Source organism: Orycteropus afer, unplaced genomic scaffold (genome assembly GCF_000298275.1).
Source record: "Orycteropus afer afer isolate SDZICR_OR568_19922 unplaced genomic scaffold, OryAfe1.0 scaffold00013, whole genome shotgun sequence".
NCBI lineage: Eukaryota > Metazoa > Chordata > Mammalia > Tubulidentata > Orycteropodidae > Orycteropus > Orycteropus afer.
Window position 1 is genome coordinate 13,160,490 of NW_006921600.1, and position 18,938 is coordinate 13,179,427.

Genomic DNA, 18,938 nt, shown 5'->3' on the forward strand with positions numbered 1-18,938 from the left:
GTGTGTCTCCTTTTTTGGTATTTTCACGCAAATTCTTCTGCTAGTTGGGGTTTAGTCCACTTTTGTATCCTTCCCTTCAAGGCTCACGGGTCCAAGATTATATTCTGTGTCTGTGTTAATTGGTTTCCCTTTTCTTTGTTGAAGAGGGTCTGTGCAGTCCTTCTGCCTAGTCCGCCATCTTGCCAGAACTTAAGGGGAAGACTTTCAACGAGATGGATTGACACAGTGGCTGCAACGATGGGCTCAAGCACAGCAAGGATTGTGAGGATGGTGCAGGTTTCATTCTGTTGTACACAGGGTTGCTATGAGTCAGAGCTGACTCAATGGGCACCTAACAAAAATGCAACATGTCTTGCTTATGTTTCTATCCCCAGCATCTAGCACCATTCCTGGCACACCAGGGGCATTCCGTACATGTTTTATGAATGAATGCAAAAATGGCTATAGCAACTATCTGATCTCTGGCCTCAAATGCCTCTATTCAGGTCCCAGAACAGACTTCCACATGTCTCCAGACATATCCTCCTGTCCAAAAGCAAACTCAGTGTCTCCTCTCCTCACTCTCACCTCTCACCTGCTTCTGCTCTGTAATTTCTACCTCAGTTAATAATGTAACCAGGCTCTCTACCTAACAAGCTTACAGCATGCCTTTCCAAGCTCAGAAATGTCTCTCAATGTCCTCTTTTCATCACCACTGACACAGCCGTCGTTGAGCCTTCATCATCACAATCACCACCTGTAACATCCTGCCTCCACCTAATACTGAAATGCTTATTATGTTCCAGGCATTGTACTAAGTGCTATTATCTCATTTAATCCCCAAAACAACTCAGATGAGGAAACTGGGGATGAGGGAGTTTAGTAGCTTTCACAACCTCACTTTGTTAGTGTGGAGTCAGGATTTGAACCCAGGTATTCCAGCTCTGGAGCCCTCACTGTTTATCAACTACCAGGTTCTACTGCTACATTGTCTGAATTATTGATTCTGCCTGCTCCCTCTGTCTCCATTCTCTTCTCTCCCTCCTAATGATTTTACACACTACCAACTTTTAAAAAAAAATCATTAGCTGACCAAGCATTTTCCTATTTAAAATCCTCAGTCAACTCCCTATTACTAAATGGCTTGTTCATGTCCTTTGAGGCACAGTTAGCTATCTGTTCACATTTCTGTGAGTTCTTTTGGGTAGGGACAATGTCTTCCTCAACTAAGTTATCTCTAGCCACTAGCACAGTACCTGACCAGTTTGTTGAATGAATGGATGGGTAGATGAGGGGACTGAGACAGAAAGAACTTGGGGAAGGTCAATAGGCACTATGCTTTCTGCTCAAGTTACTGTGATTATCAGTCTTTCTAATTTTCTCCAGGATCTGACTCTGTGGAACTCACATGCTTACTTTTAATATGGAATCAGAGACATAAGAAGATAATTCATAGTAGTAAAATCCAGCTCCCTTTCCACAGATGGATGGTTTTCTTTCCTGAGTGAGCTTGATAAGTCTGATCCTCATAGGGGTTCTAACAAAATAATTAACTTTCATAATTACTCAATAGAATTAACATTTATGGGCAGTCCCTGGGTTATGAATGAGATCTGTTTCAAACTCTGTCTTTGAGAACTTGTAAGTCAGTTGGAACCGGTGCATATGGTTCTTTTTTAGCCTTAGTTTAGTGCAAGAAAAGGCTTAAAGCCTTTCCAATTATTGGAAAGCTGCATGTGGAGCAAGTAAAGGTTATTGTGATGAAGAATTTGTTGCGAGTTGGGGCTGTTTCAATTGTCTAAAAGCAGGGCTTCAAACCAGTTTTCCTGGTTCAGTCATAGCAGAGGAAGCTCAATGATGGTGGTCCCTTTGAATGTGTGTAGCTCTCCACAGTCTTGCTGACGATCCAATCTCATGCCATCGGTCTCCTGAAAGGGCTCACTACGCCTCTTCTGAGTCTCCCATTTCAGGGCTTCAACCTGTAACTTTTTCCTTCTGGTTACTGTGATGAATCATCAAAATTATAAAAATTCAGATCTGTTCTCATTTTGCTTCATTGGCCATGACAAAACCAGTTCAAAACCCTGCATAAAGGGCAAGGAGGAGTTGTATGTAAGTCAGACTTTCTACCCAGGAACTGACTATACTGAGGTCTACTACAAATGTCTCAGGCACTAAGGTGGTTGTTGTTGTTGTTGTATGCTGTCGAGTCGGCCCTGACACATAGTGACTCCTCCTTGGGTTTCCGAGGCAGTATCAATATGGAAGTAGATTGCCCAACCTTCCTTCCGAGGAATGGCTGATGGGTTTGAACCACCAGCCTTCTGGTTAGCAGTGAAGTACCTTAGGCACTATGCTACCAGAGCTCCCTGGCATTAAGGTAGGCATACATAATTTCAGTTTATTATTATAACTCTATGAAACAAGTATTATGCATTTATTTATTAGGCTGAAAGCTTTTTCAAAGGCAAAAGTTAAGATTTAATAAGATATGTATAAAAATCCAAAATATATACAGGCAGTCCCCAGGTTACAAATGGTCTGACTGCAGACAACTCTTCCTTGTCATATAATGCAAGGCTTTGAACTGGTTTTGTCTTGGCCAACAAAACAAAACAGAAACAGAATGGAATTTTTACAATGTGGGTGATATGTCATGGTAACTGGGATGGAAAAATTATGGGTGGAAGCCCTGGATGCATAGTGATCCTTTCCAGGAGCCTGATGCATAAGACTGGATTATTGTCAGGGTTGTTGAAAGCCACACACATTCATAACAGCACAGCTGGCTGCCATCTTTGAGCAGGGGCTTCAACTTTGAAGCCCTGCTTACATGTTATATACATTTGTCCTCACTTGGAAACATTTGAACCAACCCCTACTCACAACATTCTTCATCACTATCGCCTTCACTTGTGGCATGTACAGCTTTTTAAATCATTGAAAATGTTTTGAGTCTTTTCTTGCACTAAACTAAGACTAAATAAGAACTGTATGTACCTGTTCTGACTGACTCACAAATTCTCAACGACACAGAAATGGATTTTGTTTGTAACCTGGGGACTGCCTGTAACTCTAGAACAGATAGTTAACTGTTGTTTCATAGTAATACTGATTTAATTTAAAAACATCAAGCCAGTATCAACTAAGAGGTGTGCAGACAAGTGGTATACCATGAGGGTCACTGGATTTAGAGGACGTAGGTTTAAGATCCAATTCTTAGAAGTTCTAAACACATCATACAATTTTTGAGCTTAGTTATTCCATCTGTTGAATGGGGGGACTAGACCCAACAATCTCAAAGGCACTACTAGTTCTAATGTTCTATTATCCAGAGTCTATTTTAAAAACATTTCCCTGCAGTTGACATAATGAAACAGAGAATATAAAAATACCAACATAAAGCAAGCAACTCCCAGCAATTCTGTGGCTTCCCCCTATATTTGAACCCTTGAATATTTACCTGTTTTTCTAATTGGAAATTCTTTTCTAACACCAGAAGCATGTGGTCCCTCAACGCTGAATGCTCATGCTCCTTCAGGTTCCCCCGTTTATCCTTTTATACAGAAAGAAAAAATATGTCAAGTTGTTGAAAGGCTTCAAAATTGAGGAAGTGTGGTGGTTAAGTTTGGGTGTCAACTTGGCTGGGCCTGGTTGAGTGGCTGGGCAGCTAACTAGTTATTCTCCATGATCAGATTGGTAATTAACTCCATGGTGGAATCTATTGGAGCAGCTGAGTAGCTGCTTTGGGTATGTGGTCTGCTTCCCATATATAAGAAACAGCTCTGGGAATGGTCTCTAGCTTATGACACACTGCATGTAGCTGTGTCATTGTTCAGCAGCCTGCCATGCCCTGCTGACCCTGGGACCTTCAATGGATTTGAATCAATGCCCTGCCATGTGGTCTGGTAACATTGGGACTGTGCCTTTTTACTTGTCAACCTTGGGCTTGTCAGCCTTAACAGTCAGGAGCTAGCTGAGTGAAGAAAAGCCTCCAGCTTCAGTGGGCCGGGAGCAGGAGGCAGAGCTGAAGCCCAAGGTTGAGAGGCTTTCACCCAGCCCCTAGAGCTTGGCTCTTTGAACTTGGACTTAAAGCCTCCGAACTGTAAGAGAATAAACTCCTATTTCTTCAAGCCACCCCATTTGTGGTATATTCTTGTCAGAGCGGCACGAGATAACCAAAACAGGGAGGGTAGGAAAATCTGCCAAAACAGAACCTAGCAATTTTGTTTATTTTAATAGTGTACACATTCACCTGTCTCAAGGTGGATTGCAGGAAAAAAGGACTTCCTCCAAGTCTCTTCCCCAGCTTTAGGACTCTATAATTCTGTATTGGTTCTCTAGTACTGCTCTATAGAAAACACTGCAAGTGGATGACTTTCACAAACAGGGATTTATTCTCTTACAGTGTAGGAGGCTGGAAGTCCAAGTTCAAAGTGCCAGCTCTAGGGGATGGATGAAAGCCCCTCGACCTTGGACTTCAGCTCTGTCTCTTGCTCCAGGCCCACTGAACCTGGAGGCTTCTCTTAACTCAGACAGCTGCTGGCTGCTGAGGGTGACAAACCCAAGATTGACAAGTAAAATGGCATATTTCCAAGATCATTAAGCAACATGGCGGGCATTAGTTTAAGTCCAGAAACAGTCCCAAGATCAGCACGCAACATTGCAGGCTGCTTGCTGAATGAAGACTCAGCTTATTGTATGATCTAAGCATGCCAAAAAGCTCAGAGACTTTTCTCAAAGCATCTTCTTATATACTGGAAGCAGACCACATCACTAAGGCTGCTCACACCACATTCCACCATGGAGTTGATTATTAAGTTGAATAATGTGTAAGAATTTTTATATATTAAGAAAAATAGCATTGGTGGCAACTATATGCTGCCTACCCCCCCCCCCAGCTTATTGGTTGACATTCTACTTTGTGCTATTTTTAAAAAATCGTATGATACTGTTGCTGTATGCCATCGAGTCAATTCCAAGTCATCATGACCCCATGTGACAGAGTGGAACTACCCTGTAGGGTTTTCTAGGCTATAATCTTTACAGAAGCAGATTGCCAGGTCTTTCTCCTGCAGAGCCACGGGCTAGGTTTGAACCACCACCCTTTTAGTTAGTAGCTGAGTACTTGCACATTTACGCTACTACGGCTCCTTAAAAAATCATACAGAACCTTTTAATATTTGTGGTTAAATTTAATCAAAATTATGGCTTCTTGGTTTTGTGTTAGTTGTCTTAGAAAGTCCTTCTTTATTTTAAGAATAAAAAAAATTCACTTATATTTTTTTCTCATAGTTTTTATGATTTTTTTAAAATAAAATTTTCATTTTGGAATAATTTTAGATTTATAGAAAATTTCCAATGATATAATCGCATGATGTTATTGTTATGTGTCATTGAGTCAGACCTGACTCACAGTGACCCCTTCTTGGGTTTCTAAGGCAGTATTACTATGGAAGTAGATTGTCCAACCTTCCTTCCGAGAAGCAGCTAGTGGGTTTGAACCACCAGCCTTATAGTCAGCAGTCAAGTGCCTTAGGCACTACACTACCAGAGTTCTTAATAGCATGATACATGCTACATTTTAATGTGTAAAACTGATCCATCTGATTCAGATGGATAACACATTAAAATACACTGTTAAAAAGATTTACATGGAAATCGAGTTTTATTTTATTTCATGTAATTTACTGAATAATACCTCTAAAAGTATTTACAAGGCAACAGCATATATTTTTAAGACTTGAAATGAAGTTTGTTTTAAAATACTTGGTGATTGAAAGCCTGAGGAACCATAAAGCCACGGTATGTAATCATGGGAGAAGTGACTCCAGAAGTTTCCAAAACCTAGTAGAGGCGATGGAGTCAGAATTACAAATAATTGCAATTCTCATAACTGTACATCCTTCTGCACTCTGAATAGAGTCAAAGAATAAAACGAATTCTTCAAATGCATTATATAGTAGAATGTAGACATAGTCCTACCTTTACAGTACAGCCATAGTGCTTAAAAGGACAGTCTTGCTCTGCTTCAGGACACACAGCCAGGTGCTCATCTACCTGTGAAATGAAAAGTCTCAGCTATAGAAATTCACTACCAATTCTCCAACTGCCTAGTGCAGCTGCAGCAAGCAGGGAGCCAAGAGTGTCGTGGGAAGGAGGGAGGGAACCAGAGCTAGATTGGGAAGGAGAACAGGTGAAAGCTGGGAAGAGTCAGCAGGGAAAAGGGTAGGGAAGACAGACACACAGTTATAGTTAAGACATAGGCCTCTGCCTATAGGATTTTATCAAACATGCACCACAATGTTTATTATCTTACACCCAGTCTACAGAGTAGATTGGTATTTATAGTTACCTCAGTTCTTGGAATAATCTGCAAACACTTGTTGGGACAAGATACTGGGTATTCTGGACATAAATTTTCCTCATGATTCTGAAACACAGAAAGTGTGATGAAACAAAGCCAACTCTTGCTTCTAAAGATTCTTTTATATATTATGGCTCTTATACTCTGTTAAAGAGTTTGACTTTGTTCAGGGCCCACAAGAAATATAATAAAGTTACAGGGAGAGAAAAAAATAAATAAATAAAGATTCTTTATACATACATATATCTTTTGGGGTATATATGTTATATAGTGTACCCTCTGCAGAAAATTATGGCCTAATTCCAAAAAAGTATTAAAGATGGCTGCTTTCTTGATACAGGAATTCAACTGAAAATTAAATTTTTTAACTATTTCGAAAGAAGGTCCGGGATTTTATCAATAATAATAATAATAATAAGAGAGTAGCTGCTGGCTGTTTATGTACAACCAAAAGCCTCATGGGATTTGTTTTCTTGGTTTGGTGGTTTAGGGTCATGGTTTCATGGGACATCCCAGTTAAATGGCCTAACATGTTTACTTGCTCTGCTCTACTTTCTAGTTTGATGTGTAGTGCCTGGGGTCTTAAAAGCTTGAAAGCAGCCATTCGAGGCACAGTCTTTATTCACCTGGAACAACAGAGGAAAAGGAGATTAACAAATAGGAGGAGGAAATGCAATGTGTGGCTAACTGCCTCCATGAAAATCTGCTTCCTTTGTCATGATACCAGAAGAGCTGGATGGTGCCTGCTTAATCTTTACTGAACATTTTGGCCAGAGTTCACAGAAGAATCCTGATCAAAAGGGGGGAAATCCAGAACAGAATTTCAAATTCTCATGGACCTTCTAGAGCTATGAAGGCTGGAAGAACCCCTGAAACTACTGCTCTGAAATAATTTTTAAACCTTAAACCAAAAATATCCCCTGTAGTTTTCCTAAAATCAAATAATCATTTATCTTAACTAGTGAAAAAAGGTCTGCTTTGAGCATTAAGCTCTTTTAAGAACTATCTATATGGGATCAAATGGACAACAGCAACTCAAAAAGATTGGATAGGAACCACAGAGGGCAATGAGTTCATGTTAACAGGGGAGGAACAATTCAGAAAAGCAGGGTAAGAATGGTTACATAGTTCAAAGAATATAATAAATGTCACTAAATGGTAATACATATATATAAAAGAAGGTCAGTAGGCATAGGACTCACAGAGACTGTGGGAGTTATCAGTCTGAGTCTCTTGGCACAAGTAGACAGTATCCTGTGCTCTCTTTTTATGCCTGTATCCTGCCTCGTCTGTTAGATCATGCACATCCTGAAGACAGACAGCGTAATCACCTCTTGTGACCCAGGGCCTAGCATCACTTCTTACACACTTCGCAAATCATATTTTTATTGACGATAAAAGTCCTGTCAACATGAAGGCTGTAAGCTATCACAGAAGTTCTCTCAGATAAACGTATCCCTTTTTATAAAAAATGTAGTGAAAATACATATAACAAAATATATGCCAAAAAAAAAAAAAAAAAACCAAACGTACAATTTGGTGATACTGATTCTTTAAATTGTACCATCATTCCTGCCATCCTTGCCAAACTGATAAACGTATTCTTTATTTTTTCTTTTTATGTTTTAATTTAAACAAAAATTTTATTGTGATTTGGGTGAAAATCAGAGCAAATTCATTTTCTATATAGCAGTTCATACACATTTTGTTTCAAGACATTGACTACAATTTCCCACAATGTAATGGCTCTCTTCCCACTTCCTCCTGTACTTACCTCTTCCCTGTGTTCTTTCCTCCCATGCAATCCTGTCTCCCTGAGCTATCTCCCTGTGCAAACACTGCCCTCCTGTTCTCCCATGATTGATAGCTCCAAGGAGTGCATCCACCTGATATAAATGTTCACCCCATATGCCTGTCTTGTTTGGCTGGAAGCCACAGGAGTGAGTTCAGTTCTAGACCTGAAGGGTAACTAGTAGCCATAGTCTCAGGGGTCTCACCAGGCTCTATCAAACCAGCAAACTTGGTAATCTTATTCTTAAAACCTGTGTATGCACAGAAATAAATCCAGAAATGGGCTCCTGATATACCACCTGATCCATTGTAATCACTCAGGCAGAAGGTAGCCCCCAATAAGAAGACTGCTATTTCTACCTGCAGGTTGATGACCACCACACCCTTCTTGCAATAAAGGCATTTTTCTTCTCGAAACTGGCAGTACGTGCTCAAATGCTCTTTCAGATCTTTCCGTACGACTGGTTGCTGACAGTTCTCGTTAGAACACTGCACAGCTTGAAATAAGCACTGTAGAAGGTGGTCCTGCAACAGGAAACAACAGGCCAGTGTCACCCTTTATCCAGGGCAGTGGGAGGGGAAGCCAGCAGGGAAGGCCTGGTGAGGGAGGGAAGAACACTGGGCAGAAAGTAGACAGTGGCCCAACAGCCTTTGCCTGCAGGCTCCCAGCCTCAGGCTTTCCCTGCCATGGCTGAGTAGGCTGCAAGGACTGGAGGCTGTGAGAGCCAGTCTTGTTTGGTGGAAGCTGGAGGGCAGGAGAAGATGGGTAAAAAGGGAAGCAGGCTGAGTTTGTTTCAGACCCTCTAGTAATGTACTCATATTCCCTGCTTAGTTCCTGCCTATTTTTCTTAGGCTTGCCAATTTATTTACTAGTTGCTCAAGAACATCTTTTATTTCCTTTGTGCACCCTCCATCCCCATCTCTAGATGCTAAAAGACAAGACAGAGGGAAAAACAGAATGGAAAGGGTATAGCTAACTAAACAAAACAAAGGAAAGGATTAAGTAAGGAAAGGTAAGAGAGAAGAAGCTGTTTCAGAAATGGGACAGAAAAGGAGATGGAGGAAATATGGGCCTGAGAGAAGCTGGGAATGGCTGAACTTGTAAAATCAGGAAATACACTTATCCCGAACATTAGAGGATAATGACGCAGACAACGTTCATTCCAGGATTCTTCACAGCGTAGATTTTTTTTTTTTTTTTAAATTGTGATATGGGTGAAAGTTTACAAAGTATATTCATTTTCCATTCAACAGTTAATAAACATTCTGTTTTGTGACACTGACTGTAATCCCCACAATGTAATAGCTCTCTTCCCATTTCCTCCCTGTGGTTACTTTTTCCCTGTGCATAGCGTAGAGTTTTAAAAGCGAGCATTTCTCAGTAAAAACCTCTGGACTGCTGTAAATTATTGTGATGCTGACAAGTTATCAAAATCCTAATGACCTTGTAACCAAAACACCAAATATACAGCTGTCGATTCAATTTGATTTGTAGCAACCCCTTCTTGGGTTTCTGACGTGGTATCACTACAGAAGTAAATTGCCCAACCTTCCTTCTGAGGAGTGGCTGGTGGGTTTGAACCTACAGCCTTCTGGTTAGCGGTCAAATGCCTTAGGCACTATACCACCAGAGCGCTCAATGAGTTTGTAAGATCCTTTAAAACAGAGGCTGGAAAGCTACCCATGGGTCAAATTTAGCCTGCCACCTACTTTTGTAAATAAAGTTTTATTGGGTAACAGCCACACCCATTTGTCTACATACTGTCTATGGCTGCTTTCCCACTAACATAGGAGAGCTGAATAGTTGTCACAGAGAGTAGTACATGGCCTACAAAGCCTAAAATATTATCATCTAGCTCTTTACAGAAAAAAAAAGCAAACGTTTGCTCTAAAGAAAAGAGAACAAGTTTTTTAACAGTGAGACAGACTTCCCAGTGAGACTGGGAAGAGGTAACTATGGGGAGGAAGTGGGAGGGGAGCTGTAGCATTGTGGTAAACTGTGGTCAATGTCATGAGACAAAGTATATGTGAACTGCTGTATGGAAAGTGAATTTGCTCTGTAAATCTTCACCCAAATCACAATTTAAAAAAAAAGAAAGAAAGAAAGAAGAAAAGAAAAAAAAACTTGGCAGCTGGTACCCATGACCTAGGTGGGATGGCTAGGACTGAGCTGACCAGAACTCAACCAAGCAAAGAGGAAGATGGTTGACACTGAGTTGGTGTTATGTTGCTGCAATTTGATGGCTTGTACTGGGCTGGACTTTCCTTGTTTATGGATGCAGATGCCCAAAGTTCCGAAGCAGAACAGAAGATTCTCAAGAGAGAAAGGAACATGCCTGTGTCCTCATAGTACTGGTTTGATAGGGATGCACAAATTAGAAATTAGCTATCTAAAATGGGAGGAGATAAAGGCATGAAGTGGCTGACTTATATGCTTTCATGGGTGTGGTTATTCTTAAATTGATGGTGAAGGGGATGTTGATTTTTGAAGTATAAAAGGGATAATGGTTAGAAAAGCCAGGGGATGGCCTGTGGTGTAGTAAATTACATGGCATGGCTCTTCTAGCCATAGTCTCTGTAAACCCCCCCCCCCATTTGTAGTGAGCAGCTGAGTAGCTGCTTATTAAAGTCATCCACCTGGAGCAACAACACAAAGCAATCTTCTGGGAAGTTTACTCTCTCTCAGGTGTATAGAATTCTTATGCTGGAAGTGGTTAGTTTGGCCACTCTTCCAGGCTCAAAAGGAGCCCTCCTAAAGGCAGAAGGAATCCCTCTGATTGCCAGCTGAGAAAGTCACACTGCTGAGAGAAACACGCTGCTGAAAGACGTGAGCGAGACATGCTACTGAGAGAGAGACACGCACTGCTGAGAGATGTGCTACTGAAAGAGACTGCTGGCTGACAGACAGCTGGCTAGGAGAGACTTAGTGCATTCCTGAGCTTGAATTGTAGCCTGTTGCTTCCTTTATAAACTCCATAATCTATGAGTTCTGTGTGGCCACTGCAACAAATTGCTGAGCCCAGCAGAGAGGTGGTGGGTGCTGTGGGAGGAATGGTTGGTGTCAGGGTTGGAGGAAGGCAGAATGTCTGGCCTTGCAGGAACAGGCCTTGGGCTGCTGAGAGTGATTCTGTCCTTCTCTTGTGGAGTTAGAGGAAGTTGGAAGATGTTGCCTCCCTGCTTCTTTTGCAGACAGATTAAGTATTATACACTAAAAGCTGTGAAAGCTGGAACTAACTTTTGAGGGATTGCTTGGACCATTTAATTTTTTTTTTTTTTTGTCAATCCCTTGAATATTTTCAATCAGTGGTTGGTTGAATCCACTGATAAGGAACCCATGGATACAGAGGGCCGACTATACTTCAGTCTATTAAATAATCTTTGCAAGCCAGAACCTATGAGATGTAGACAGAAAATTATTGGTTCTGCAACCTGAATACAAGGAAGTACAGATAGCAAAAGCCAGAAATAGTTCCAAGAAATATAAGTACAAGTGAATTTTACTCATATATTTGGGTAGCATATGCATATATCTGTATATAATTTGAAAAAAAAAAACCATGCAAGTCATAAAAAATGATTTAGTTTCTTTTCCAGTCCTACAAAATCAATGAAACACTTCCTGAGGTAGAATTTTTCAAAGAAAATTATTTAAAAAAAAAAAGTGGTAAGATTGCACCATGTCAAAGGCAATAAATTTGTGAGACCTGGAAAAACAATGCAGTGCTGTGCTGAGTTCCGGGAGCTCTGGTAGCATAGTGCCTAAGGCACTTGACTGCTAACAAGAAGGCTGGCGGTTCAAACCCACTCCTTGGAAGGAAGGTGGGGCAATGTACTTCCGTAGTGATACTGCCTTGGAAACCCAAGGAGGGGTCGCTATGAGTCGGGTCCGACTCAATGGCACATAACAACAACAACAAAGCTTCTGAGTTCCAGCTCTCACAGGTTTCGCTGTAGCTATTCTCCTGTCTCTCTGAGTATGAAACAAAAGGTGACAACAACTGAAATCATGTCTCCAAAATCCACTGACGTTACCCCCCTGAACTCTCACCAAAACAGTCAACATTCATTCAAGACACTGCTACTATAATAAGCACCTACAGCTTACCTTGGAAGAGGGAGAACAACAATGAGGAGGATCTACAAAAGAAACCTGTGGAAAGAAAGCAACTCCCATTCTAAAGCTTCTGATCTGGTTATTAGAGCTTTCAATAGTCTTTTTTGAGCTTAATTTCCTTTCCAGTCTGAGTGACGACAAAGTTGGAAAATGGGTCCTACTCTAGAACTTGATATTCTAAGCAAGTGGTGATACGGAAGTGTCAGGCAAAAGCACAAACACATTCCATGAACCTCCAAAGAAACCCCTGAGTTAACCCCTCTCAGTGTCTGGGGGATTTGGAGGTAATGGAGAAATAACTGAATCATCTAAAATAGGCCTTCCCAGATATGTGGGCAGGAGGGGAAAATCACAGCAGACTCCAAGGCATTCCCTGGAAGCCAGAGTCTTGTGCATTCACAGTGTGACTGACTCCGATAGGAGCCGACAGGAGCCCACTAGGGCAGAGCCAGAACATCAGCAAGTTCTCTACAAAGCAAGCATTTCCATAAAGAGCCAGATAGTAATAGTGTAGCTTTCCACCAACAACCTGCTTCCCCAGCTGGAGGGAAGAGCAAGGTAGGGTAGTTTCATTTGAAAGGAACTGAACTCCCTTCACCTACAGAAAATACTGGCTTATTTGCATCTTTTATCAATGCTTCACATTTAAAGTACACCTGATCTCTGTTATCTGGTCCATGTTAGGTCATAAACTCTGAGAGACCAGGGCACACACAAAAGAAACCCCAAAATCAAACTCACTGCCGTTGAGTCTGAGTCATCCTAACTCATAGCGACCCTATGGATTTCTGAGGCAGTATCTCTAGTTAGGAGCTCTTGTGGCATAGTGCCTAAGGCATTTGACTGCTAACCAGAAGGCTGGTGGTTCAAACCCACCAGCCCATCCTTGGAAGGAAGGTTGGGCACTCTACTTCCATAGATACCGCCTCAGAAACCCAAGGAGGGGTCACTAGGAGTCAGATCTAACTTGATGGCAGTGTTTTTTTATTTTTTATTTTTAATCTCTACAGAAGTAGATTGCCCAGTCTTCCTTCCAAGGAGTGGCTGGTGGGTTTGAATCACCAGCCTTCTGGTAGCAGTCAAATGCCTTAGGCACTACACCACCAGAGCTCCTGCTGGAAAACACCCATCACAGCTGTGGTAAGGGGCAAATGCTTTAGGGCAGGGCTGGTTACAATCACAGCTCAGATCACCACCACCTGCACTCATCCTCTTGCTCCCACACTCTGTTGTTGTTGGCTGCTGATGAGTCAGCCCCAGACTCATAGTGACCACATGCACAATGGGACAAAATGCTTTCCAGTTCTGTGTCATCCCCATGATGGGTTGTAGATCAGATCTTTGTGATCCACAAAGTTTGCACTGGCTCCCATAATAGGCCCTCCAAATCCTTCATGGTTCCCTCAATGTAACATGTCCTTACTTAAGTGTTCCTTTTGTCTAGTATGCCCCATATCTTATCTTTTGGTTCTAAGCTCCCTAACTCATATATTAAAGTCTAACACATATGGCATGTCCTCCATGTATTCACACAGAATGAACTTCTCCACCCACTCCTACACGCAGCCAACTGTGTCGCTAGACTGTATATTTTCTGACAGTAAACCCAGTAAATCCCCTACAATGGTTAGTAATGCCACATAAAGGTGTTCAATACATGTCACTGGAAAAATGATAAAGGCAAATATTGTTCATGAATAATACCAACCTGATATCGCCCCAGAATAATCTTGGCATTGCATCCAGGAGCATTTTTGCAATATACATATAAATTGAGGACTTCCCTTTTGCAGCAATTATCTTTAAACACCTAAAAAATAAACATTATAGATCACACATACTCTTACAACTCTATAACAATGCAAAAAAAGCTATTATTAATTTGGTCTCTAAGTTTATCTCCAAAGTTGGGTGGAAACTTCCAGACAGTGGTTGGAATGGAAATATCAGACTCACCAGCAGAATGCAAGAAAAAGCTCTCTCACATACATATTGCTGGTAACTCAGAGCTGCCCAGAGCAGCAGGGTGCAGCTAGGAGAATCACATGTGAACTTGACCCCACATGCTTCAAGGTCAGGAGCTAAGGTTGTGGCCAAGATGATACTTTCAGCTTCCTATCCCAGGGTAAACGCTTGTACTACTTACTGATCACTAGTGTCACCTCAGCTGTGTTGACTTGTTATTTCAGCACAAGTCAGGAGTTGGCAAACTTTCTCTGAAGTGGGCCAGAGAGTAAATCTTTTTGGCTTTGTAGGCCACACATAGTCTATAGCACAACTACTCAACTCTGCCACTGTAGTGCAAAAACAGCCATACACAAACACTTGAACAAATGGGCCCGGCTGTGTTCTAATAACCATTGTTTATTTACAGACACTGAAATCTGAATTTAAACCATTTTCAAGTCATGAAATCATTTTCTTTAGATTTTTTAAAATAAATTTTTATTCTGAAATAGTTTAAGATTCATAAAAAGTTGTAAAACTAGTACAAAGAGCTCCTGTATAACCTACTTTTGATTCTTTTCAACTATTTAAAAATGTAAAAACCATCTTTGGCTCATAAACCAAAATTAAACCAGTTGCCATTGAGTCAATTCCAACTCACAGTGAACCGATTTGTTACAGAGCAGAACAGTGCTCCATAGAATTTTCTTATAGGAGCTCTGGTGACATAGTGCCTAAGGCATTCGACGGCTAGGCAGAAGGTTAGCGGTTCAAACCCACTAGCCACACTGTGGAAGGAAGACTGGGTAATCTATTTCCATAAGGTAATCTTTATAGAAACAGATTACCAGGGCTTTCTATCACAGTGCCACTGGGTGAGTTTGAACCACCAACCTTTAGGTTAGTAATAGACAATAAACTCTTTGTAACACATGGGGACTTTATCTTTAGCTCATGGACCATACAAAATCAAATAAATGGTGGTCTGGATTTAGCCCAAGGGTTGTAATTTGCCAACCCTTGTTTTAGTGGGTGAGATAGACACTATATACAACACAGTCTTCTGGTAGGTAGTGTTGTGTAAACACATCATAAGCAAATAGAGAATGAGCATATATATCAGACTAGATGCTCAGGAAAAGCTTCCTGGAGGAGGTGATGTTTGAGTGTAATTTTAAATGAAGATAAGTGAGGTTAAAAGGAAGTTTTAAAGGAGTAAATCTTCAGGGCACTGAGTTAGGCAATAGTTTCTTAGACATGACACCAAAAGCATAGCAACAACAAGAAAAAAAAGATAAACTGGACTTCACCTAAATTAAAAATTTTGTATTTCAAGGAACACTGTCAAGAAAATGGAAAGATAACACACAGAATGGGAGAAAATGTTTGAAAATCATGTATTCGACAAGGGAGTTGTACTCAAAATATATAAAAGAACTCTTACAACTCCACAATAAAAAGACAACCTAATTCAAAAATGGACAAAAGATGTAAGTAGATATTTCTCCAAAGAAGACATACAAAATGGCCATCCCGCACACGAAAAGATGTCATTGGTTATTAGGGAAATGCAAATGAAAACCACAATGAGAAACCACCTAGTAGGATGGCTATGATCAAAAAGACGACCTTGATGAGGTTGTCGAGAAACTGGAACTCTCTTACTACTGTCGGGGTTGTGAAATGGTGCAGCCGCTGTGGAAAATAGGCCCCAAACCAAGTCACTGCCATCAAGTCAATTTTGACTCATAGCAACCCTACAGGACAGAGTAGAACTGCCCCAAGGCATTTCCAAGGCTGTAAATCTTTACAGAAACAGACTCCCTCATCTTCTGCCGCAGAGCGGCTGGTGGGTTCAAATAGCCAGACCTTCTGGTTACCAGCTGAATACTTAACCAATGTACCACCAGGGTTCCTAACAGGGAACTACTTAAAATGTTAAATGTGGAGTTACCATATGACCCAGTGATTCCACACCTACATATATACTCAAGAAAAGTGAAAAAAGATGTCCAGATAAAAACCTATACATGAGTGTTCATAGCAGCATTATTCACAACAGCCAAAAAAAGTAGAAACAACCCAATGTCCATCAATGGATGAATGGATAAACCAAATGTGGTATATCCATACATGGAATATAATTTGTCCATAAAACAGAATGAATTACTGATACATGCTACAACGTGGATGAATCTTGAGAACATTGTTAAGTGAAAAGAGCCAGTCACAAAAGACCACATTTATATGAAATAATCTAGAATATACAAATTGATAGAGATGAAGATTAGTGGCTAGTTACCAAGGGCAGGAAAAAGAAGGAATAGGGTATGACTGCTCATATGTACAGGTTTCTTTTTGGGGTGATGACAATATTATAAAATTAGATAGGGGTGATGGCTCCATAACTTTGAATATACTAAACACTACTGAATTGCACACTTTACAAGGTACCTTTTATGGTATGTGAATTATATCTGAATAAAGTTTTTACTACTATTACTACTACAGTTAAATTTTAGAGATGAATCAGATGAGAAAGGGAATTCCAGGAAATAAGATGTTCTGTTTCTCTAAGCACTCAGTGTGCCTGGAGCTAGTGAAAGAAGCAGGTAAGGAGGAAGCAGGAGAGGAGACTCGGTGGTACCGGGGAAGACTCAAGCAAGTCTCTCCCAAATAAATGTAGGAGTGGGGCCTGACCTGACCTTACAGCAGAGGGTATGGATTTCAAGAATGGTCTCCATCTCCCACTTTCCTGCTCCAACCTCTGTGTCCATGTCAAACTGGATTCTAGCTTCTTCTTCATCCCCCCAAAGGCTGCTAAACCAAAGCTGTGATTTTCTTACCTCCTGAGATTTGATAACCTCCTTATCTACAGGGCAGATTGGCACTGCATTTAATTCTCTGGAGAGAAAAATAAAAATAAGCCAGTGTCAGGCATCTACCTCAACCACTTTAACAAGTGCAGGCCCAGCACTCCAGCCACACTTTAACCTCTACAGTCTCTCCTTTAGAAGATGCTCCCTTTTCTTCTTCCTCCTAATTTTTGCACATGCTGTCCCCTCTACTCAGAAGGTCCCCACCCCCTACCACAGCACCTCCTCAGGCTCCCAGTCTGTTGAAAGAACTCCTACTCATCCTCCAGGACCCAAGTCAAATACTGAGCCCCTGGACAGACTTAAGTAGCCCCCTGCTTGTGCTCCCATGGCTCTTTGCAGAGCTTTTTGCTTATCACACTGGATTAGAATCTGTTTCCTTCACTAGACGGGAAGTTCTAGAGGGCAGAAACAGGGTCTGTTCCACACTGTACCTCTAGTGCTGCAACTCTGTACAGTAGAACTTGGCAAAGTGCCTGGAACGCACAGGTGCAGAATGAATAAACACACGAATGAATGAGAATGTGTTGTAAAAAACAAGACCTCAACTACCCCCTTTCAAAGCTTGGTTGAATGCAATAATGTGCTTCCTGCCCCACCCTACAAAGTCCAAAATTCTGTTTCCATCTCTCTCCTCATGTCCTCAAAAAAAAAGCATGCCCCAGGTTTAAAGATGCCCAAGAGGGACAGCATCCATGTGGGCAAGGTTCCTTCTGGATGATACACCTCTGTCTTAATGCAAGGAAAGAAAGGCTAAGGGACTACAACAAAGACACTAAGGAGACACAGGTCCTTCTGAACTTCGAACTCCCCAACATAGACTGTGCACTTAGGTTTGCCCTCACAGGCATAATAGGTGGGGCCTGAATTTTAGGAAAAAGTGAATATCTATACATGAGTGGCAAAAAAATGAAGGTGATTTCTCAGGCCAAGGAGGAGTCCTGGGGAGCCTCTCCTCATATTCAGGGTGCTGTGGCTGAAGAGAGTAATTTTGAAAACCCTGATTACAGCTGAATGGGCACAGCTGACACTAAGATACCAGGAAACACCCCCACACTTACATCCTAAACACCTCAACCCCCTACGCACACTTAGATCCCAGACAGCTCCCACCCCCCACTTATATCCCAGACCCCTCCCCACCATCGTCTGGCTCTGGCCTGCCAGGGCAGAAGCTGCAGGCCCTGACCGCTCACCTCAGGGACAGGATGCAGTGCTGGCAGAAGCGGTGCCCACACGCTGTCTGGTGGGGATTGTGAAGCACTGAGTGGCAGAAGGCACATTTGTAGCGCTCTTCTAATCGTTCCACAAACCGGTACTCAGTGTTGGGCTCAAAGTCCAAAGAAATGGAGTTGCTAGAATTCTGGCGGATGAAACCACAGGGGACACGTCCTTGCTCTTCAGAATAAGCCATGCTGCAAGGTCATGGAAAGAGAAGGAAAATTAAGTGTACGCAACACCAAAACAACTACGACCATCAAGTGCTTTAATGATTTGTTTCATAATCAGTGAACATCACCTCCATGGTCATTCTGGTATGACTTAGTAACAGCAGTAGAAACCTCTTGTCACTGGACGGCCCCACAGAGGTGAGATGCCTCTGGAGTGCATGGGTGGCAGTCTGCACCACATGCTGTTAGCAAGAATCTATGCTCTTTCAGCTCTTTGTCCATCAGCTTTTTACATGATGCTGAATTACCTCACCAGCTTTGCCACATCCTTGGACAATATAGCTGGGTGTTAAATACATTCTAAGCAAATCTTAGAATAAAATAAATACATAATACAATAAAATAATTAATAAATTTATTTTTATGGATTTTTTTTTTTTGCAAACTCAGTGGAGATAAGTGAACAAATATTT

General features: G+C 41.4%; 1 protein-coding gene across 1 annotated transcript in view; it reads right to left on the reverse strand.

The window, feature by feature from the left end:
• TRAF5 (TNF receptor associated factor 5) overlaps positions 1–18,488 on the reverse strand; it is a 27,924-nt gene extending 9,436 nt beyond the window's left edge. The window contains exons 1-7 of the mRNA XM_007952884.2: positions 18,271–18,488; positions 17,045–17,102; positions 13,960–14,061; positions 8,498–8,662; positions 6,335–6,412; positions 5,965–6,039; positions 3,443–3,535 (exon numbers count right to left, since the gene is read on the reverse strand). Of these exons, the coding sequence (XP_007951075.1) occupies positions 3,443–3,535; positions 5,965–6,039; positions 6,335–6,412; positions 8,498–8,662; positions 13,960–14,061; positions 17,045–17,102; positions 18,271–18,488 (789 nt within the window). The remainder of the gene's footprint in view (positions 1–3,442; positions 3,536–5,964; positions 6,040–6,334; positions 6,413–8,497; positions 8,663–13,959; positions 14,062–17,044; positions 17,103–18,270) is intronic.
• Positions 18,489–18,938: the final 450 nt, after the last annotated feature.